A 24,343-nucleotide genomic window follows, 5' to 3' on the forward strand; every position below is an offset into this window, starting at 1 on the left:
CGATGACAGCCTGAACTCTTATATTACCTCTTATATCGTATTATTTAAAAATTCTAGGTTTTGTACCAGATTCAGATGGTTACTTTAGTAGGTTTGACTGCATTCAGTTGATAAGAAAAATTAAGAATAGCTCTATATATGATTTAACCTTGGTAATGCTTTTATTTTCAGGCCTCCAAGATCAATTGACACAGCTCCAAACACACCGGAATGCTACAGCAAGGTGGAGATAGGGACCCCAAGCACGTTCAGACGGGCTTCAAACAGTGCAAGCTCCAAGTCCGACGACAGTGATGTCAGCACTAGTGGGAATGGATTCAGTGTCACCGTTGGGGTCAGGGTTCGACCCTTCAATGACAGGTTAAAAATCTCAGAACACCTCAATGATCATATTGTTGGAAATTCTAGGTTCCTGTACCTCCTAGTCTCTTCACTACCACTACTTCTCCTTCACTCTATTTGTGCTTATACAGTCAAACCTGTCTATAGTGACCACCAAAGGGAAACACAAAAAGTGGTCTTAAAAGAATATTCAAATCCTAAGGACTATTTATTTGATATAAGTTTGTTATTGCATGAAAGTGTATTGATATGTGTAAATATTGCACTGGAACAGTGAGTGATTTCACTCTGGATAGCTTTAAGATAGCTTTGGTAGAAAATAAAATAAAACGAAAAACAGATAAACTTTAAATCGTCATCAAAAAGTTTTACATTATACTACAGCAAATTTTTAAAAGAGTTGTCATAAACAGAAAAAAAATTATTTAGTTGTTTGACTTGTATTGATTTGTATTGTGTCCCCTTTCTCACACTGTTACCTCAATAGGGAGAAAGCCGACAATGACGTAAAGTGTGTCATAGGCATGGACGGTAACGAGGTCCAGATCTCATCTCGGTATGGTCAGCCCAGCCATTTCTGCTACGACCATTGTTTCTGGTCAGTGGACAAGACCAGTTCAGACTTCTCTGGTCAAGAGGCTGTCTACAGAGCCGTTGGTCAACCACTCCTACGCAGTGCCTTTGAGGGATATAATACCTGTCTGTTTGCTTATGGCCAGACAGGGTCAGGGAAGTCATACACGTGAGTTGGATAAAGTGTTGGAGACAGATTCATCAGAATTTGACAGTGTACCAATTTTTAACAGACTATATGTAATACAATCGGTTTCCTTAGTAGTTCAACATTTCTGCTGTGGTTATGGAAAAGGTTTTTTTGGTTGAACCAATGCTTGTTCTCCTAGCGAAGTTTATTATTGACCATTTATGCAATGTACTGAACCCGTTTGTGCAGTTATTAGATTTTCCAAAGTTAACTAAGTGCCTAAAAAGTGCCCTGTCAAGTGTCATATCAGCAAAGCAAAATTCTTAGGGTCAGTATTTTATATTTCACCTTTTCAAGAAAAGGGATTATGATTTAAATCAGAAATTGAAATGAAATTAATTTGAAGAAAAAAAAAATCAATTTATTCAAGTTAAAAAATAAAAACAAGGATGAGGAAGATGATTCCCTTTTGATCTTCTGTAAAAAAAAAAATTGAAATTATATATATATATATATATATATATTTTTTTTTTTTTTGTTGTTGTTGCTTGCTATGGTTATCCCCTCCTAACAAGCCCTTGAGTTTTTTTGGGGGACACTCTTTTCTTTCAATTTTTTTGTATTTATTTGTAGTACTAGCTCATATGTAGTATTACTCTTATCTGTTATCAAATATATTGATGTAAACATGAAATAGTGCATGACATACTGTTAACTTGTTTGATTTTTAATTGTACATATTGGAAGAAATAAATGAGAGCTATATACTCTCTCTCAATCAATCAATCTATATATTTTGCTTCCTCAGTATCATGGGCTCCAGCGATGAGAGAGGCATCATCCCCAGGTTCTGCAAGGATCTCTACCGGAGGGTGGAGGATCCCCAGGAGACCAAGGTCTCCTTTAAGGTGGAGGTGAGCTTCTTTGAGATCTACAACGAGAAGATCCACGACCTCCTCGCTCCTGGCGTGGAGAAGACGGACAAGTGGGACAAGTCCGCACCGAAGAAGATCACCGTGAGTATACCGCCGCCTTGCGAGAAAAAAGATTAGCTCAGTTTGCATGAAGATTACAGGGCCACCTAGTATAACAGTATCTTAAAGGGACTTTGTAACATTGTTAAGATGAGAGATAGTGGTGCTAAGGTAGTGACTTCAATGCTAGATGTACAATTAAAGATAATCTGAAAATTCGAGTGAAAACGGACCATTATTCATGGTACAAATTGGGAAAAACTGATCTGATCGATTCCTTCATTCTCCCAACTATATCATTACAATTACAAAGCAATAAAATGGCTCTACATTCCATTCCAGACATTTAAGTGTTGACAAATTTTTTATAGCCTGTTTTAAGTCTTTTTTTCATGCAAAAACGGTTGGGAAAATTCAAAAATGGTTGGGAGAATTTACTGTTAATCACTGTTAGAGGATGTCGTACATTAACGCCTTCAGAGAAAACCATAGATATCTTTGTGGTTTGGGAATTTTTTCAGGATTTTTTGCATGTCAGAGGGTTAGTACAGTAGAAGGAATATAGTAAGTAACATTTTATACAAAAATTAAGCAACTTTTTTCATCAACCTTCAACAATGTTACCAAGTCACTTTAACTACTGATGGGGCTACCCTGTTGATTTGCTCACTTTGCGTGAAGATTGGAGAAATTTGATAGGGTTGCAGGAATACATACAGAAAGAGAGAGAGAGAGAAAGAGAGAGACCTACATTATGCAGAAAGACAGACAGACAGACAGAGGGAGAGAGACAGAGACAGATACACAGAAAGTGAGAGAGAGAGAGAGAGACAGGCCGGGGGCAGATAAATTACCCGCTGAGCATGAACTTCACTGATTTATCGTTTGAATATTTTTGTGTATGCATACTTCTCTTTGAAAATTTATGATGCTATCTTACAAGTCTGTTTGTAATGTATCTTAACCAAGTATCAGTATTGTTTGCCTCTTCAATAATGATACTATCACAAGTATACAGCTACATTTCTGAATAATTTGTTAACTTACACATTTGACTATTCCACCCCCCCCCCCTGTTGTTTTTGTTTACAGCTCAAAGTGAGAGAACATCCAACCCAGGGACCATATGTGGAAGGACTGTCTACGTGAGTTTTGTTTCTTTGTGTTGGTGTCATATATATTTTATATTACTCTGTGTTTTAATACATTGTTTAATAAATTTGAGAAGAATAGAAATCCAACTTTGCTGAACGTTCATAGTTCGGTTGTCCAATGTGAGATAGTTGTATTGTGTTATCAGGAGTGACTGAATTCTAATTAATTCTATAACCTTATACTTTATATATTTACAGCATTGCACTCAAGTTTATTTGAAGCCCACTGCACAATATATGATACTCCTGCAATTCGATTTTCAAAGAAATCAAATTTTATTAGATAGGAAGGAAATCTCTACAAATTTTCATCTTTGTGATAAGGTTCTAAATAATGATATGATTACTAACTCTTCGACTCAAAATAAAAGCCCAATCGGCTTCAAACCTTAGAAAATCACTCTCATGATTCTGATTCTGAGCCGATTATCCTTTTCTTCTTCAAGAAAGCTTGAAAATTCCTTGAGCTTTTTTATTACTAATCATATGACTATTCAGATCCTTGGTCACTAAAGGCCCGGTCACACAGAGAGGACGCATGGGGAACGCACGGCCAGCGCATGGGAAATTTGCAATTTTGGCCAGTGCGTTGTCGTGCGCCCAACTTTTGACACCAAATGCATAGCGTGTTGCTAGCGCGCTGAGCGCATACAGGGCGCATACAGTACGCATACAGACCGTACCCAGAGCGCACATGATAACCACTTCCACGAATGCACAGCGTGTTGCTAGCGCGCTGGACGAATGGTCCACGCATGCACCGCGTTCTACGACGCACGGCCAGCGCATTGGAAATCGGAAAAGGTCGTGTGCCTAACTTTTGTCATGATTTTGGAAAAGCTAGCGAGCTGACACAAAATGCACAGCGTGTAGCTAGCGCGCTGTGCGTATACAGGGCGTGTGCCCCGCGTATGTCTGGCGCTGGTCTAGCGCGCTCAACGCACGTCTGGCGTGCCTTTGGCGTGTACATTCATGCGTCGAGCTCCGCGCACACTTTTGAGCATGCTCAAAAAATCCTGACGCACACAGCGAATGACGACGAATGCATAGCGCTGGTCCAGCGTTGGTCCAGCGCGCTCGACGAACGAGTAACGAGTGATGACGCACGCCTAGCGAACGACAACGCACTGGCCAAAATTGGAAATTTTCCATGCGCCGGCCGTGCGTCCCGCATGCGTCCTCTCTGTGTGACCGGGCCTTAAGATTTTACAAGTTTAAATCTTCATATCAAATGATTTTCTCGTTCCTCAAACTTTCTTATTCCCTTCTTATATACAAACTGTTTTTGTAATCCTGTTGTGTAGATTTAAAGCCAACTCCTACTCAGATATTCACTCGTATATTGAGCGAGGCAATAAGCAACGGGCCACCGCTGCTACGGGCATGAATGATAAATCTAGCCGTTCACATTCAGTCTTTGTCATCATGATGACTAAAACAAAGGTGAATATGTTTGTTCATTTATCACTGATTGCTATGGTTATTCGATATTTATGTGTATGATTAATTGGACCATTAAACTTGTGAATTAATCGTTCACAATTGTTATACTTTGTGCAAGTAGCATCTTGTTCTTATCGAAGTTGATCCGTTTTTCTAACCACATTTGTATGTATTATTGCTATTTGTAAATTGTACATAATTCAGCCATTTGGCTGTGAAGTGCATTCATAATCAAAGCTTTTCAATCGATCAAGGAAAGAGGGAGATAGAGATAAAATCATATTGATTTGATTTTGTATGCCTCCGCTACAAAGTAGCCGGAGGCATTATGTTTTCGGATTGTCCGTCCGTACATCCCGTTCTCGTGATCGCGTTATCTCAAGAACCAATTGATGGATACCCGCCAAACTTGGGTCATGTATGTATCTTGCAGAGCCAATGAACTGACTAGATTTTAAGGTCACGAGATCCAAAGTCAAAGGTCACAGGACTCATTGTGTTTGCAAAAATAGCTTGCTTCAGGGGGGTGTTTCATAAAGCTGTTCGTAAAGTTACGCAAGACTTTACGAACAACTTGTATATGAAAAGACAAATGGGATGCTCAATCATTCTTGATTATTACTCATTAAGTTGAACTGTGCAGATGTAGATTAGCATTCTTATTATAACAAACATTTTTAATGCAAAGTATATTTTTTGCCATAATTTAATTGAGGTTATTGGAAATATCAGAAAAAAATTTGGACATCCTCTCTGGCACTTCATATACAAGTCGTTCGTAAAGTCATGCGTAACTTTACGAACTCTTTATGAAACACCCCCCTGTTTTGGTTTGTAAAATTGCTCCATGGCGTAGGCATCATTTTCGACTGCGCGCGGTGGAAGGTCCATCTAGTTTCTCTATATGTACAGATTGAGACATGGAGTATTCAATGTTTTCAATTTCACTTGAAATGAATTACAAAGTGTAATAGTCTGTACGTTTAGATTGTGAAATCTATCCATTGGAATATTGATTGTATCAAGTTAGACCCCTCCCCCCTCAAAAAAATAATAGTTAAATAAATAATTGTAACAAATTAAATAAATAAATACTTTATTTTTAAATAAGGGAAGGAACTTAATATCTGTGTTAATTGTGCCTACTGCCATAGTTGTTTCTTGAATGGTCAGCATGCACTTCAGGGACTGCAGTGGCAGAACAATAACATCTTTTTCATCATTCTCTGCTTGTTTCTTATCATAATTATTGTAAACTGTAGAAAGAGGTATTTGATGGTGAGGAGCATATCCACAGTGTGACCAGTAAGATCAATATCATTGACCTGGCAGGAAGTGAACGCTGTGCGGCAACCAACACAACAGGCGACCGCTTGAAGGTACCTCACCCCTTATATTTTCTTGACCAGTGCACTATCTTGTTGCTTTTCTAACCTGCTTTATATTAGTATTGAAATTTGACAGAATTTATTGTGACTTTCTATCCTTCCAATATACAGTTATAATGACTTATTTTCTATGGGCGATTTTGTGGCAACCAGAAAAACATTACTGTAAAACCAGAAGTTCCTTGAAATTTTTAAAGAGATCCGGATTTGCGAAACTTTGATGTCATGAAATGATTTCATCACAACTCTTGACATTATCAAATCTTTGGAACTTGCAAAGTTTCTTGCAACAGTTGTTGTTAGCAATTTGCAAGTTTTGTGCTGTAAATGTTTCTGGTTTAAGAGTGAACAAATTTTCTTGCAGATGATTTCAATATAATCCAGTAGTATTTGATTTCAGTATGAAACAGTATTTATTAAGCTTGCTTTATTGAATATTGTTATTATGTAATATCCCATCATTTGCTTCAAATAATTTCATGTCGAGGGCATACAATCCTTGGGCAGGCTACTGAAAACATATTGTTGTGCTCTGCCATCGAGGTTTGGTCTTGTTCTTTGTCTCCATGTTTTTTTCTCTTCTTTTTTTTCTCTTCAGGAAGGGGCTAACATCAACCGTTCCCTGATGACCTTAGGAAAGGTCATTTCAGGACTCTCGGACAAGTCCCTCAACCCCAAGAAGAAGGTCTTCATTCCCTACAGAGATAGTGTACTTACATGGTATGTTTGGTGGTGTTGTCTTATTTCTCCCTCCCTCTCTCTCTCTCTCTCTCTGTCTGGGATACTAACTTACATGGTAATATTGTAGTTATTCTCTTGTTTAACCTGAAAAGAAGCAGGTCATAGACCCCCCCCCCCCCTCTCTCTCTCTCTCTCTCTCTCTCTCTCTCTCTCTTATAGTTTATTTACATGGCTAATATGTTATGATCTTGTTCAACCTGAAAGAAATGGGGTAACTAATAGCCCCCCTTCCCCCTTTCGCCTTTCATCTTATGGTGAATGCGTTGGTATAATCTTATTTATCAAGAGTGAGGGGTGTGAAAATCCCCCCTAAAAAAAGAGGGTCAAGATATTTAGAAATTTAATGAATGAATAGATAAATAGATAAATTAATAAATGTTGGCAACAGTGACAGAAATTTAAATGTTAATGGGGTCTAGTAACAAACTTCTTAAGTTATGCACTTGTCATTTGTAAGACGCACCTCTTGACCCCCGGGAATGGTGCGTCATTGTACCGATGTGAGTCGTACATTTTGATACCATGACGCACCTTCCGTCACAGAAAGTGACACACCATTCCATTCCATCGACGCACATTTGAGTCGAACATATGACACACCATTTCATGAAAATGACTAGCCAATGACGCACATTTGAGAAACACTTCTGCTTGGAGAAAGTGACGGTCCCATTGACACACCAAATGACGCAACGTGGTAAAGTGACTTACTATGACGCACATATGGGTCAGTATTGTGACGGACATTTTGCGGCCATGACGGTACTGTGCGTCGCGATTTTGGGGAACATGAAGCAACCATGATGCACCATCCCCGGGGGTCAAAAGGTGCGTCTTACAAATGACACCTGCATTATCATATGAATGGGAGATTGCAATGTTCCCTGAAAGATTATTTTCTTATTCCCATTTCTCACCTTGACATTTCTGATAATCGAGAAAAATTTATACGAGAATGTTCCACCCCCTCTTTGCCTTCTCTGCCCACAGGTTGTTACGAGAGAGTTTGGGAGGTAACTCCAAGACGGCCATGATAGCCACGGTCAGCCCCGCCAGCACACAGAGCGAGGAGACACTGAGCACGCTCAGGTATGCCAAGCAGGCTCGCTCCATCATCAACGTCGCCAAGGTCAACGAGGACCCTAATGCAAGGCTTATCAGAGGTAAGAATTTAAAGAATGTGGGGTTAGACAAGAATTGGGACTACCACTTTGTGACATTTAACGGTGAAAGTGTTTAAAAGCTAGATTTTAATCTTGGTAGCAAAGAAGGAGATCGCCGCATGTATATCAAAATTGTTGATTGTTTTGATATTCATGTGACAGATATTTTTTTCTTTATGATCTCATGAATTTTAGATGTTGGGACATGAAGAAAGGGAGGGGGATGGAAGGTGTCATCATGGCGCAAAGGTCAGTTACTCCTTGTAAGAGGGAAAATGCTGACTTTGATCAATGATGATTATAAGGCTATTGCTTTTCTGTTACAACAGTGGATGTATTGTGTGATGTGTACCATAATTTGGATAATGAAGAAGAACATGTACACCTATTTGTTGATCACTTTTCTGTTGCCTTCAGAGTTGAGAACTGAAATTGAGAAACTCAAATCCATGGGCTATACCACAAGGGGAAGGAGGCAGAGCGATGAGGAGCGAAATAAAAACGAAGAACTGGAAGGATTGAAGGAGAGACTGACAGATTCACATAGGAGGATGACAGAAATGGAGGAAGCATGGAAGGAGAGAGTGAGAGAAGAAGAGACAAAGAGGAAAAAGATAGAATCACAGCAGAAAGAGGTGAGATAGAATGCTCATGAATATGAAAGTGTCTAAGACGTGTACATATAAATTGAGCTGTAATCTTTTATTCTGTAAACCTTTGGGGTGTTTTTTACATACATATATGTATTATAGCACAATTAACGTACATGCTGAATTAAATATGATTCTATCCGTTGGGTTTTTTTCTAGACCCCTAGGCTACAGGAGGTAATTGCATGGTATAATATTTTGCAGGCATATAGAATATGAAATTGTTTGAATACAGCAATATATTGAAAATACACCTTATAGTATCAGAACAAAATTACTGAAAATCGACATTTGCCACTCTCCACCCAAGTGTTAACTGGGTACCCGGTAAGATGCGAAAGTTAATGTGGTTGGATGAGCAAGTGGCGCTTGTAAAATGGCGACTGGCCAGAATGCTCCTAAAGGAGTGGAGAATGTGCATACATTGAGTGCGAGTAAGCCTGAATCCGATGACCGGGTAATATATACTGTACCTAAAAACAAAGTATTAGGCGCATTATAAATGTGAGCTATTATAATTATTATTATTATTATTATTCTCTTTGAAATCAGAAGTTGGATTCAGCTTTCCAGGTGGATAACACCTTACCCAACCTGGTCAACCTCAACGAGGATCCTCAGCTTTCAGAGGTTCTCCTCTACGTCCTAAAGGACGGCGAGACCCATATTGGACGCACCAACCAGAGCGCCCCCAACGGCATCCATCTCAACAGTGCCCTGGTTGAAGAGGATCATTGGTGAGAGATAAAACAATTAAAGATTAAGTTGAGTTCTGGTCATGCGATTGCATTGTGAAAGAAAAGGTGTGGAATGGATCTGAAAAAGTTGATCATGTAGCATGTAAGTATTGGTGTGTACTGCAAGGTTCTGGAGTCATCAAAATCATAATAAAGTAAGAAGAACTGTACACAACAAGATGTATATGGGACTACACAAATGGTGTCGGGCCTACTTACCTTGATTTCCTTATCTTTCTATGCTCATCACTCAGCCAGTATACATTTTCTACCAAAATTGTTGGGCAAATGACATTTATTTGTAATTTCAAACATTCAGTGTAAGTTTTGTTTGATTCTGTGAGAATTCATTTTCTTTTTTTAACAGAACTCAAGTTTATCTTTAATAGAAAAGGGGAAGGATCCACTTTTAGTTCCTGTCAAATTTTGGTGTAAAATCCTGAAGCCTGATATGAGTATGATTATGGCAATTTGATAGCAGCATGTACAAAAAAGATAAGATATAAGATTTTGAGTGGAAATTTAACTAAATACATGTATTATTTTCATCATGACCTATATTTTTATATCTCCTACAATATTGTTGTTTCATCGTTTGTGCGTGTATTCAATACTTACCATTCTGTGATCAAATTTGATATTTATATAGCATGATTATCAACAATGGTTCCTATGTGACCGTCAGGCCGGTGAATGATGCAGAGACATTTGTGAACGGAGATAGGATACACAGAGGAAGAAGACTTCATCATGTAAGTTTTCATAAACATCTACACAGAATCTACAGGAACTAAATGAAAATAATTATGTGGCTTAATTTTGTTTGGTTTTTACAGGGAATCATTCTTAACAAGCCATTTGGCTTTTTATGATTCCCCACTTGCCTTTTATCTAAGATAATATCCACACGTAAATATTTTCTGATGTTGTTTAAAAGAGATAGTGAAAGAAAATGAAATGAAAAAGAGATATATTCATACAAATTTAGCATGTATGGAAGCAATGATTTTTGAAGAAGGGGAGTGTTTTGTGGCAGAGATAAATGTTTTGCGCACAAGGTACTGTAATCTGTTTTTAATCTGGTTATTTACAAATATGTGTACTAGTTATATGTCATGAATTTTCTTTGATAGTTCCAACACTTGCAGTCAATATTATAAGCAATTTCCGAGGTGTGAGCTAAATTTTGCTGCCTCCCCCCCCCCCCCCCTCCCTCCACTTTAATCTTTTTTAGTTAAAACATTGACAATTTTTCTAAAAAGGCACATTATGATTTTGCTTGTAATAGTAGATAAATGAAAGCTATATACATTTAAATAATTTCATGAATTCAGGCAAGGAGTATCAGTGATATCTTATATTCTAATCAAATTTCTCTTCTCTCTCTCTTGCTGGCTGATTTTCCTTCAGGGAGACCGGGTCGTAGTTGGCAACTATTATTTCCGTTACAATGACCCTAAAGAGGTTCGTCACGCAGGTCAGAGGTCAAAGGTCAAGGTCGGCTTTGAGTTTGCCAGGAATGAGCTGGCAAATGCACAAGGATCAAGGTGAGATACGTTTCTACTCCTGGAGGGAAACTTGATAAAAGAACATGTAGTGTGGTCAGTGATTAATAGCTTCATAATAATTGGAAATTTTTACTCAGAAACACTTCCAGTTAATGTAAAAGTTTGGTTCTCGTAATGGCTACAACAGAGTTGGTTACAAATATTGTTCCAGACTTTCATGTAAAACAAATTGGTTCTAAATCTATGTTGCATTCGATGGGCCTAAATACAATCTGGATTTGGTAAAGTAAGTAAATGAAATTTGTGATTTTAAAGGGTATATCGGCTTTAAACAAATTAATTCATCTTTATTGTAAAAATGTTTGAGATTCAAATAAAGAATGAACTTGGATAACCCAGGACCGAGGTCAGTGACTGATAGTTTTATGATAATTGGTAATTTCAATCAAAAGCACTCTCAGATAATGTAAAGGTTTAGTTCTCGAAATGGAAACAAAATGAACCAAGGTCCTGGGCTATGTCACAGTTTTGTGTGTCCTGACAGACAGTACATGGAGTGGTGTGTGTTGATGATTGAGTGGCTGAGCATCTAAAATATATATATTTTATTTGGTTCCAATGCATCGCCTGATTTTTATTCTTATGTTCTCAGGCTACAGTCAGAGAAGGAAGAGGCAAGACTTCAGACACAGAAAGAAATGTTGAAGGGCATCGAAGAAGCAAGGGTAAGCCTTTCAATTATTCCACTACAAACAAATGAGAAAATCATGAGTAAAGTGTCATTTTTTTTGCATGGTAACAAGTGAAATAACCTGTTTTATGACCTGATATTGAACTGCACTCAAAGGTTCACTGGTCAACTTTCTGATACACAACATATTTATGTACCTTTGACCTTTTTGCACCTTCCAATATTCTTGTGCTCATGCTTTCCATTTTTCTCTCTCTCTTGATCCAATGTTCTGTCACAGTGTCTGTCTTTCCCTCTTTCTTCTTGTTTCTCACTGTCTCTATATTAAACAGCCAACTTTTCATTCATCCTTTTTTTTCTCAGTTGAATGAGTTATGTATTTTTGAAATTTGAATAATTTTGGGGTCTTTTCATATGTTCTATTTTGTTCTTTTGATATATTCCTGAACAGAAAGCAGCGCAGAAGGAGCTTGAAACTCAAAGCAGAAATTATGAAAGGAAGATTAAAGAGTTAGAGCATGAACTGGTAAGTCCATATATTCCTGCTTTATATTGACCGCAGATAGTCAAGGAAACTGGGATAAATAATAGAACATTTTAATAATGCCATATGGTTATATGTGTGTTGCTGCATGTCATTTATATGATTTTAACCTTTTCCAAGTTTTTTTCGCAAATCTTTTTACATTCTGCTATCCCAATAACTCAATAAGGCATCTATTGCAGGGTTACACAATCCAATTGATTTTGACCCTGTAAAATACCCATTTAGGAAAGAGTAAGTTATTTTCCCCATACATCACTGACCACATCTAAGAGTATAGCTGATGGCAATATTTTATTTATTTATTTATTTCTAATCTTTTGACGGGGTAGCCCATTCACCTACAAGTAGTGGTCTTCCATGGGGCCCTGCATAAACATGGACATATTTACATCGTTTATAACGTTTATACAAGCAGTTAAAAAAATAATACTCATTTGCAAAATAAACATTATACAAATAACGCACGTCCCAGAGTGCAATAGCGGTGAATGCAGTACGCGCGAGGTTTCTTTAGATTGGTGCCGCTCTGTGAACGAGCCGCTTGCGGCGAGTTGACAGTGCGAACCATCTGAAGAAACCGAGCGTACACTGCATTTACGTTTCGCACAACAGGGTCAAGTGCGTTATTTGTTTTATAAAATAGCGACACAAATAGCAACAAACAAAACTTTAGATCTAATAAGTTAGAGTCTACGAGAGTTCGATCTAGATCTAGAGTTATGTTGGTTCTAGACTAAGACCTTGCAGGCTTACCAAAAAGTCAATGGGATTCATTGCCTTGATTAAAAATAAAATCCATACAGTGGGTCTAGAGACGAGTCTACATCAGACAGCTGAAATTCCTGGCTTCATTATAAAATCCAAAAGTCAAAACAGGCCTAAATCCAAGGCAAAAGTAAAATAAATATTTTCTTTTTAATAATACCCCGCTGGCCACTCTAGCTAGCTAGCTAGAGCTAAGCTACGCGTACGTTGCACTGGGGATCATGGTGGAGCGTACAATATTAGCTACGCGCAGCCTACAATAATTGCAATGCACTCGAGGGAGCGCGTACTACACGTACGCGCGCGCACTGGATCTCCATGGTCACGTGTATTATAACTTTTTGTTGCGCTTTTTCTGCACTCATTTTTGCAAAATCGTGCTTGCATCAAATTTGTCAATGTCATGTGACGCGTATTGACCAATCACGATGCTTAAAATACTAGAGCCATTTTATAAATATCATTAACCTAGTCAATAGGAAAATATTGTTTAAGTCGCAATTATGTTAATAAGTCATGTTAATATTACAGAACATGTACATAAAGCTGATAGCCCTACTAGAGCTTCAATCAGGGCCCTGTTTCTTAACAGTTATTATTGTAAATAACAAATGTTAAATTTCTATGGCAAATTTGCCCTGAGCCAATCAAATGCCACAATATCAGTAGCTTATAACGGATATTGTAACTAGTCATTGATAACAAGTTTTATGAAACAGGGCCCGGACAAATCAATCAACAAAATGATATTTTTTATGTCAGTTTCTGTTCACATTTTCATGATACAAAAGAATAATACTTGGTAACATATTGTCCATATATTGGATTTCCCCGTTTTAGAAATGAATCAAGATGAAATTGATGTCCCAACTCTTGTAAAGAGTTGGGATTGATCCAAATCAAACGCAAGTCCTCCCATCAAACGCAAGTTTGCAGTTTCCTATCTTTTATGTACAAAGTTGCGATTGATATTAATCACAAATAAGTTGTGATTAATTTCAACTCTTTATAAGATGGGCCCTGGTGTGATATTTGCTTTATGAAATCAACATTTTATTGAATTTGAGTATCGTTTTCCACTGACCTTTTATATTCTTGTTTTATTCAGAGGAATATGTCTGTGGTAGGCCATAAGAAAGAAGAGAATCTCAGACAGAGAACGGATAACAGAGTTGAAGAACTGCAGCAAGAAAACAAGGTGCGTACTTCTGCTGTCTGTCAGCTCTTGTATGACGGTCAGAAATACAAATAATATACTTGACAATGGTTTATTCAGAAATGTCAGAAAAGTTGATGGTTTTTATTCAATAAAGTGGACAATATTGTTTTTGTTTGTTTGCTGTTTGTTTGTTTGTTTTGTTTTAATTTTTACTTAACTTGCTCAGACACTGATAGTGCAGCAAGTTACAACCTTTCATTCCCATTAAATGTACTACTATCAACGGCATGAATAATTTGGGCCATGGTAACAACAAAAAATGATTAAAAAAGTTAGGGGTAAGGGAGTAACAGAGAGCATGGCTCTGCCAAGTGTAGAATGTATTCCTGCATATTTACCCCATCTATAAGTAAATGGGAGCTATTATATTGTTACTGTTTTCAATCCCAGATGTTGAAGCAGGAGCTGGAGTCCAACAGGAGACGCCTGGAGCTGGAGACCAGGGAGGCTCGGAAGGCCCTGGAGCAGGGCACCACCCACCACACCAGGATCCTGCAGGAGCTTGAGAAGGAGAAGGAGCGGCTCCTGGGTAGCGTGGAGGCGCTCCAGGCGGCCCAGAGGGAGCGCAAGCAGAGGAAAGGAGCCGGGAGGGTGGAGTCTGGGCTCCAGGGCAGGAGGGATCTGCTCCAGTTGTCCATGCGGCTTCAGGAAGCAAACAACATCAGTACCAAACTCAAGAGACACTTAGTAAGAATTCCTTCTGTCTTCCCAAAAGGGCTAACATGCTAACAGTTTTAACATAAAAGCAATGAAAAACATCATCTAGCGCTTTAATTAATGGCACACGTTTTATAGCTTCATTAATGACATACCCTATTAATGTCATACCAATCTTCAATTACTTAATCATGATGAATGAAGACATAGGTAACTAGAGAGTCTTTATAAGCTTCAATTCTGTTGTATCATTCAAGATGAGCAAGGAGTATTAAAGGTAAAGACCAGTATTGGAAACGCCCCAATTTCAAAAAATGAAATGGAAGCTCTCATTACCAATCATGTGAAAGAATATGTTTTGACTAATACATGATGATAAAAAAATTGCCGGGAAACCGCCTACTAATTCATTTATTTGGTAAAATTTGTTTCTCTCATGGTCTGTGAGAGATATAGGGTAGTCCCATTAACATGTTTCTGTGTATAATGCTTGTAACTTTACGAAAAATGGGCCAAATTTCTTATAATTTTGATGATTCAAGAACCTTGCAGATGCTAGATGCTAGATGATCAACCTTTTCTAATCGATCCCACAACGTTTCTTTCACAATGCAATCGCATGACCATTACTGGTCTTTACCTTTAAACTCTGAATATTTACCGTTCATTTAAGTGCTACATGTATATCTTTTTATCTCCTTTACAGTTTACTGTTCGTAGTTGTTCCTTTGAAATGATCATTAGTGATATCAATACATAAATTAGACAGGATCGGAACTTACACGTAAATGACAAAGATCTGGTAGAAAATTACCAAAACCAATGTGTATGGTATCGATAGTGGCATGTCTGTGGATCTTGCCAATCCATATCATTTCTATTTCCGGAAGTGCAGTATATTTTATGCTGTTAGAAATGCAACATGTATTTCATAATCACAAGGACAAGATCAATATGTAGGATATTCCTGCAATTTTTTAAATATTCTATAGACATGGCACTCTCAAATTTCATATGAATTCATTTTGAACTTTGATACCAGATTTGTCTATTCAGGCTGTCGATAGTTTCACTTGAACATGTTTGCGATGATACAGATTTCATTCGCCCTTTATCTTTAGACCTTCAGCAGACATGATGAGCAGTCATCGAACCTTCATGGCCAGAGGTCAGAGGTCACCATAAGGGTCAATGACACGAAGAAGGGGTTGATGACCTTCTGGTCACTGGATATGTTTGAAGAAAAGCTGCTACAGATGAGAGAGGCTTTCCAGGTTAGTCAATAGACCAGTGTACTAATGTATTCAAATGTATGCATATTCTTTTAATGCATTTAAATTTATTCCTATTCTTGTAATGTATTAAAAATTATTCCTATTCTTGAACAAAATTTACTCTCTCTTTATTCCTTGAGAACTTACCAGAGGATTTCCACACAAAAACACTATTACTATCTACCTAATACAATTTATTTGCCTTTTGAGTCCCTTACCTACAAACCACTGTTACCAACTATGGCAGACACCTTCAAACAACTTGTGAAGAAAACAAGTTACACTTACAGATAGGTAATTGACAGACCGAGAGAATGGAAATGTCTGTAGACTACGAGGAAAAAACCTTTAGCCCATGTCATGGTTCAAATTATGTTCTGATTATATTTCAGTTTCATTGTCTATAGCAACATCTGCTATCAGTGTTGTCTGAATTAGATCGACCACTTCCATGGGCTCTGTGAACAAACATCCGTTGATGAATTTGAATATTAATAAACTGTTCTTTTGACTTTGCTTCATTTTTTAATTTTTTAAAATCTTCTTCTACTTCAACACATTATTCATAATGATTGATATTACTGAAATATTATATATTTAACAATTTAAAAGCAAACTCTTTAAAACTCTGAAAAAAAGACAACTTTCTTACTTCTTTTTTTACTCATTTTATTTCGGATAAAGAGTCATTCAAATAAGAACTCAATGCATGTTGGGAAGATTTTCTAATTTTAATTTTCCTTAATGATGATGATGATGATGAGTGCAATATCCTAGCTGTTCTCATGTATCATGTTGAGAAATATGTCCCCATGTTCATCAGAAGTGCTTTAAAGGTAAAGACCAGTATTGGAAACGCCCCAATTTCAAAAAATGAAATAGAAGATCTCATTACCAATCATGTGAAAGAATATGTTTTAACTAATACATGATGATAAAAAATTTGCCTGGAAACCGCCTACTAATTCATATATTTGGTAAATTTGTTTCTCTCATGGTCTGTGAGAGATATAGGGTAGTCCCATATACATCTTTCTGTGTATAGTGCTTGTAACTTTACGAAGAATGGGCCAAATTTCTTATCATTTTGATGATTCCAGAACCTTGCAGATGCTAGATGCTAGATGATCAACCTTTTCTGATCGATTCCACAACGTTTCTTTCACAATGCAATCGCATGACCATAACTGGTCTTTACCTTTAAAATGATTGCCTAAATTTTCAACTTGTCTCCATCTGTCAGGGTAACTGCACCAGTCGTGAAGTCGATGCCATATTCACAAGCAAGAATGGAAGCTGGGAAAAGGATTTCAGACTTGATTCACCAATTGCGCACAGGCAGTAAGCTAATAGAACATTTCCACCCTCACTACAGTGAAACCTGTATATAAAGACTGCTCAAGAGAAACATACAAAGTGGTCTTTGTAGGCAGTTAGCCTTTATGCACAGGTTCCTTTAGTACATGTTTCAATAAGAAACCATTTTCAAGGAAAATGAAAAATGTGGTCATTGTAGACAGGTGGTCTTTTTATACAGGTAGTCGCTAAATCAGGTTAGACTGTTATTTATTTCTCGGACAACCTTCTAAATATGAAATAGATTTAAAACGTGGAAGGGAATGCAATGTACATGTCAGTCTTACTCTTACCACTCCCAAAATAGAAAATAGGAGGAACAGTTGAAGCCTGCATGCTTTCATTTATTATTGAATCCAATTATACCTACATACTTGATTATTTTTGAAAACATTCGGAAATTGTCAGTAAACAAATGGATTAAATAGAAATGATGACAATGACATTCGGCGTGTTTCTATCTAAAGCCATTATCTGGATAATGGCCAGTTAGATAAATTTCAAATAGAAACACACTTTCTCCGGCATTATCCGGATAATGCCGGGGAGAGCTGTTACGCATTCACCGGCAAAATTATCCTTCTTTTAGAAGGATAATGCAGGGGAAGCTAACCCGATAACGTAAGTAGAAACACACCCGTTCCGATTGAGTGCACATACCGGGGAGAAACCGGAAGTAGGAGTGATCATGTGATCGCAATATTTTACCCCGACGCGCGCGACACTACAATCCCGGGTTGACCTAGCAGTCCCACAATACTTTGCGGTGACCTAATTAGCCAGAGTTCAAAGAAATTTTTCACGGCCTTTTTTCTGGCTTGATCAGAATGCGCGTAGATAGAAACTGCCCTTCCCTGGCAATATACGCTTATTTCTTCAACCGGATAATTCATTATAACTAATAGAAACATGCTGATAGAAAAAAAGCCCATTTGAAAAGTTACTTGACACGTGCAGGTTTGTTATGTTAGTACGTTGAAGTGGAGTATTTTTCGATACCCTTATCTCTGTAGTTGTATCTTTGTTGTAGTTTTAGTTTATAATGATGGTAAGATTATGTTTCCCAAAAGTATGCTTCGTCGTCAATTGCCCTAGGTTTTATTTCTTCAAATATATAGGATAGGGTTAGGTAAAGTGTTCGGTCCTAGGGAGTATTCATTTCTCATCTTAGAAATATGAGTAGTTTACTCAGTTTTCAGCCAACTTCTGTATTCAATTAAAGCTTATGGTTAAATATATTACAAAGCTATTTACAAGTTATTACAAAGGTTAGATTGCCCTTTGACATCACTCACTGGTAATCAGTATCATAACATATCGTTTTCCAGATTCACTTGCTCATCAAGAAGCGACTCCTCAGCTACAACTCCTGCACGATCATCATCCACCACCAACGGACAACATCTCCAGTCTTCAGCGGTTGCCAACGTCAACAACAGTCTAGATGCCATCACCACATCCTGTCTGCATCACCTAGCAACAAGAGTGATGAGACCAGGAAGGAGGGAGGAGGAAGGGGAGCAGACCCTTGCAGACAGGACCATAGGATGCATGCACCGTCTGCTGGTTGCCATGGAGACGATGAGGGAGTGCAGCAAGACAGGGGATGGTGAGAGGATATACCTTTTAGATGACACAAGTGTCCTTCAGCTGACCATTGTTAATAGATTTCCCCAAAAAATGCCCCCCCCCCCCCCCCCCCCATATCCACAAGGGAGTGAGTGAGAGAAAGGATGAGGCCTTTTTCAAGACCTAGTGAGATAATTTACAGTTTTGGATCACATGAGTATAGTTCAACTGCCCATATAACTTCATCTCATACCTCCATACCCCATCCCCCCAAAAAAATATTAAGAAAATAATAAGTAAATAGATAAACAAAAGAGAAAGTGGCGTGAGAGAAAGGAAAAGACATCTTTCAAGTTCTGATGAGATTATCTATAATTAATATATAATTTATTATTTGATGGCACGAGTATGTGTCAACTGCCTCTTGATGCAACTTTCCCCATACCCCCCACCCCCCACCCTCCCAATAATCTACATGCCTCTCACAGAACAAGTTTTCTTATTCAGAACAACCATGCAAGTCGTATCGATAATTTGATTGCAGGATAACTACCCCTTGAACTGTCAATTTAGTTACAACCGTTGGTCTGAGAGTGATTGGAATGAAAGATTTTTGTGGGGGGGGGGGGGGAGAAGGATAATTGTCAGAGGTGATAAATAAGTAGGGAGGGGGTAATTGTCCTGATACAAGTTACAAAGTTCAAATTGTAGATTTACTCATATCCTTTTAAATCAGTAATCAAGTAGTATTTGTATGCTCTGAAAAGGACTTTTTATTTTGTAGTATATGAACAAACATGTTTATCACAATCATTTACTTTAATAATATGATCTGTTTTATTTACTGTATTTTTTTTCCAGGTAAGCCCATCGAGTCGTCAGTACTCCAAACAACGATATCCATTGACATTTTAAACTGTCTTTCAAACCTATGGGCCACCTTGGTTCATCGGCAAGATGAGGAACACAGTCAACATCGCCCTCATCAGGCCAAAGCTAGCCAGAGTCTAGTGGAGCAAATGGAAGACTGCAGTCAGAAACTGGCCAAGCAAATCTATGAAATGATACAGGTGAAACATGACTATATGTTGAAAATGGTTTTGAAAAGTTGCTTTTTTAATTTGCAACAACAAAGAAGATGTCACATATTACCTCTAAAATAAGCTACTCACAACAAATATTTTACTCAGTTTGTTTCGGGTTCCACGGCAGTTTACCATATTGAAAATTCACATATTACATGTACCTCCTTGAAAAGATATTGCCACTTTATGTACACACCAAACCGGGTAAATGCAATTTATCAGTAGACTAGTGAACACACATGCTCATGTTAGCTCTCTTATGGGCCTTCATGTTTAATCATTTTTTCCTCTTTAACGGTCTTGAGTTCTTACCCATTTGAATGTCACATGTAAGCTTTTGTGCTGTAACTGCTGCTACAGCATGCAGTCAATATCTATCATTGATATGCAAGTAATTTTAGGGGGATTCACCTGATGATCATCCTCTTTTAAATAAGATATAAACCTTTTCTACAATATCTTTTGAAATTTGTAATGAAACATTAATTTTTGCATGTAAGTTATATTGATAATTTCATACACATACATGTGCATATAATCTCATCACATTTTATGAGTTTTCATCAACATTCAAAGAAGTTGATCCACTTTGAAAAAGGACTTCATAATATCTCTTATAGATATGCAGCAGTAAACCGCTGCTTTTTTAATTTTTGTTCTTCTAAAGATAACGTAATGTGTAATAATCTTCACATTTCTCTTTCTTATAATGCAAAGTTCAATGAATAGGCAAATGACCTTTGTTGCACACAATTGCCAGTCACTTTCACCTAATAAAAAGAATGCCCTGTTTTTATTTATTTTTTAATTTGGTGCAGGTTTATCGCATCATATCTGAACGAGCCTTAATTGTACAAGTTGCATTCAAAATGTATCTGTTCTATAAACGCAAGGCCACGGATGAAACTGCCTGTAAACTCTTTATTGTTTTTGTGTCTCATAACCTGGGGGAGGCCTATTACAACATCATCTCATGTAGATTATGACAAGGGGGTAATGAGCTTGAGCTGATTAAATCACCTCTGTTTTTAACTCAATTACAAGTGGCTGAAAATTTAATAAAGGCACTCATTATGCACATGGGAGATGAAGGGGAGAGCGGCGTAGTGGCGTTAAAGTGAGAGTCTCTCTTCGATGAAAAGGCAATGGGAATATAAAGGGGTCGGGAAAATGGGTTGCAGTGTGATGAGTTGTGTATCCATAGCACAGCAATTTGATGTGTGTTTTGAAAATGTGTCGCAATGAATAGCAATACATGAGAGGGATTTTTTTAATGAAATGAAATTTATTTTTGCCAGATATGTTGCCATGGCAAATTGAGCTGAAAATGAATATCGATATTGAGAGGCTTTAATGCATAAGGTCATTTGCATATGATGTACATGTACATGTAGGCCCTACACACCAAATCTATATGACAGCAAAAAAAATACAGCCAAATTTGTGGGGATGGGAATAATTTCCCACCCCTGAGGAAAAAAATTGCTGTTCCCCTGAAGAAAAAGAATTTTTCCTCTGGAAAGGGCTGGCAAATTCTCAAAAACATGATTCTGGAAAAAAATATATTGTTGGGGCACAAAATTTTGCCCCCCTCCCCCCACTTCCTTCTGTTAATCCTGAATCAACCCCTAATTTGTTTAATCTTTATTCATGAACCCTACTTTTTATCCTTTCTTTCAGAATGTCACAAAGCATGGCAACAGGGATAACTACAGAGCCGCTAGTGAAATGCAGAAGGACCTTATATTCAGTTCACGTATCTTAGGAGAACTTTGCTTCATCACCGACACCCCATGCTGGTTTATGGGTCAGGGAGAGCATGACGAAGACAAACAAGTAAATGTTTTTCCTTTTTATTCTCTCCCTCTCCTCTCCTCTCTCTCCTCTCTCTCTCTCTCTCTCTCTCTCTCTCTCTCTCTCTCTCTCTCTCTATTCTCTCTCTCTCTCTCTCTCTCTATTTATGTATAATAGTACTAACAACTCAATTTGGAAGATTCTCCATCACAGTAATATAAAAATAATAATTTAAATCATTTCAAATAAAAATCCTTGAGAGTTCAATCATTTTAATTATTCTCTCTCTTGAAGTTGTAATTTGTTTGTTAGACCATTCATGTACATCATGTAAAGTGTCAAAGTTAATGTCTAATTCTTGAAACGGTGAATGAAGTAATTTTCTTTATCTTGTGTATGTTATGTAACATACATGTAGAATGTAAGATTTCACTAAATACCTCAAATGGGGTTCCAAGAAATCAAAACGATATACAATAATTTTTTTTTATTTGGAGGGGGTTGAGATGATTGATTCTCTTTGAATGAGTTTTAATGAAAGAATATAATTAAAAATCTGCTGCAAATACATCTTCTACCAATATGCCAATTAGTAATTAAAATAACGTGGTCTTATTAACCCAGAGTAGCCACACCGGTATTACTACTACCCTTCCTGTGGCCCCTGCAATTATTATTACCTCAGCATTGCCAGGTATCCATTTACACCTGGGTGGAATGGGACAAATAGGGACAGAACACCTTGTCTGAGGATGTAGGCATGGAAGAAGTATTGAACCCAGAACCTCTTGATTGAGAGCCTGGAGGGGGATATTGGTTCCTTTATAAAAAAATTGATGAAAGGAAATCATTAGCAAATGTACTATTTATTCTTCTTCTTTTACTTTTTGTTCATCTCTCTTACAGATTGACTTCAAACTAAAGCAAGGTTTCTTGGACGGTGCTGATGTGTTTGTTGATAAGACCATCCAAGAGAGCCTTACTGCCATTGGTCAGTTTGAAATGCAGCTTCGTTCCACCCTCCATGACCACAACCTTAAAGGGGTAAGTCAAAATTTGTCTCTTGTTTTGCGGATGTAATTTTGCTTGTAAAGCTATCTTGTCGACACATTCCATCATTTTTTTTTTTACAGGTTAATCCAGTCAAATCAAACATAAATTGGATCTCTCCTTTCTTCCAGTCAAGAGATAAATTCTAAACATTATGTAGGTTTGTAGGTGATGATATTCATGTATAATTAGAGAGAGAGAGAGAGGGGGGGGGGGGATATAAAAAGAGTGTATTTTTGGATAATTGCAGGATAGGGAGAGAGTGAAAGAGAGAAATAAAGAGACAAAAAAATAATAATAAAAGGGAGAGACAGGAGATGAAAATAAGAGAAACAGTCACTGAAGATATTTTTTGATGGTCATGTTGTCTGATGGTATGTACATAGTTAGTCCCACCTGCATGTTCCTGAGACGTCTTCTGTAACTGTTTCGATATCATAGTACTTCGACCTTCCATATACACCATTCACACAGAGTATAAACGCAAGTGGTGTATATATATATGCTGCCCACACCAGGGGAATCACTTAAGGGTCAAGATTGACAAGGGATCAATGCTACAATGGACATTTAAAGATCGCCACCTGATCCAATCAGGAATGATTTAATTCAATAATCACCAAACAGATAACTTTTGTGTCTAATCATTTCCGCAGCATTTGCTAGCATTTTTTAGTCCACTTTGATCAAGCTTTGATAGCTTTTTTGTTTTGTGTTGAGTGTTTTGGTTTTGTTGTTGTTGTTTTGTATTGTTCCATGTGCTTTTTTTTTTGGGGGGGGGGCAATTTTGCCATCATCTTCACAATATCTGGTTGAAAATAGTTTTAGCCATTTGTTAACATATAGAATGCAAGATAAAGTGTTTTGAGGTTGATTTTATACGTTCTAACTATACTCAAATTATTATTTTTATTTTTTTAATTATTGATACACTTTAAAAGAATGAACGCAGTCTGTGTTTTCAGACTACTCTTGCATTTGTCCCACAAAACACAGTCTGTGCCTTGAGACTACATTGCTGCTTTCATTCAAAACTCCAGGTGAATGTATTATTATATGCCAACCTGTCGTTGTAGTGGTAATCAGTAGAAATTGATCTGTCATTCAAGGACACCGCTTGGCCTATAGCTAATCAACAGCCTAGAATTTTATACCGGACTACCTTAAGGCTGTTTTATCCTGTATATGATTTAAAGAAAAACTACATATTCTGTCCCTTTGGTTGAATTGTGCATCCATCTATTGTAAAATGATATATTAAAAATGATAGACTTTTGCAAAAGAGACAAATGTCCTCTGATTTTGATTATAGAGTGCAGTTCAGACCATTCTTATTTCTCTTCTTGTCCTATCGATCTTCTTCTTCTTCGTCCTTTTTGGGGGGGATAAATATAACCCAAGATTTAGCGATGACCAGCCTTGTTAATAGTAATAATAATAATGTGAGATACTTATCAGAATGCAAAGAACCGGTAATGATATCTGTCACAATTGTTTGGATCATTAAACAGACTTTGCATAATTTCAACACAA

At 37.4% G+C, this 24,343-nt stretch overlaps 1 protein-coding gene across 3 annotated transcripts in view; it reads left to right on the forward strand.

Moving 5' to 3' along the window:
- The window catches only part of LOC593633 (kinesin-like protein KIF14), a 49,379-nt gene that overhangs the window by 3,572 nt on the left and 21,464 nt on the right, over positions 1-24,343 (forward strand). For 2 of the 3 annotated variants that reach the window (XM_011677832.2, XM_011677835.2), the window contains exons 3-24: positions 172-360; positions 830-1,084; positions 1,854-2,061; positions 3,112-3,164; positions 4,478-4,616; positions 5,879-5,995; positions 6,603-6,724; positions 7,736-7,908; positions 8,326-8,543; positions 9,111-9,295; positions 9,945-10,047; positions 10,706-10,842; positions 11,456-11,528; positions 11,946-12,020; positions 13,915-14,004; positions 14,416-14,712; positions 15,804-15,956; positions 17,200-17,297; positions 18,641-18,921; positions 19,743-19,951; positions 21,647-21,802; positions 22,667-22,804. In XM_011677832.2, coding sequence (XP_011676134.2) covers positions 172-360; positions 830-1,084; positions 1,854-2,061; positions 3,112-3,164; positions 4,478-4,616; positions 5,879-5,995; positions 6,603-6,724; positions 7,736-7,908; positions 8,326-8,543; positions 9,111-9,295; positions 9,945-10,047; positions 10,706-10,842; positions 11,456-11,528; positions 11,946-12,020; positions 13,915-14,004; positions 14,416-14,712; positions 15,804-15,956; positions 17,200-17,297; positions 18,641-18,921; positions 19,743-19,951; positions 21,647-21,802; positions 22,667-22,804 — 3,469 coding nt within the window. The remainder of the gene's footprint in view (positions 1-171; positions 361-829; positions 1,085-1,853; positions 2,062-3,111; positions 3,165-4,477; positions 4,617-5,878; positions 5,996-6,602; positions 6,725-7,735; positions 7,909-8,325; positions 8,544-9,110; positions 9,296-9,944; positions 10,048-10,705; positions 10,843-11,455; positions 11,529-11,945; positions 12,021-13,914; positions 14,005-14,415; positions 14,713-15,803; positions 15,957-17,199; positions 17,298-18,640; positions 18,922-19,742; positions 19,952-21,646; positions 21,803-22,666; positions 22,805-24,343) is intronic. The other variant, XM_011677833.2, reaches the window with a different exon arrangement.

Source organism: Strongylocentrotus purpuratus, unplaced genomic scaffold, assembly GCF_000002235.5.
Source record: "Strongylocentrotus purpuratus isolate Spur 01 unplaced genomic scaffold, Spur_5.0 spur5_scaffold_4, whole genome shotgun sequence".
NCBI classification, from domain to species: domain Eukaryota; kingdom Metazoa; phylum Echinodermata; class Echinoidea; order Camarodonta; family Strongylocentrotidae; genus Strongylocentrotus; species Strongylocentrotus purpuratus.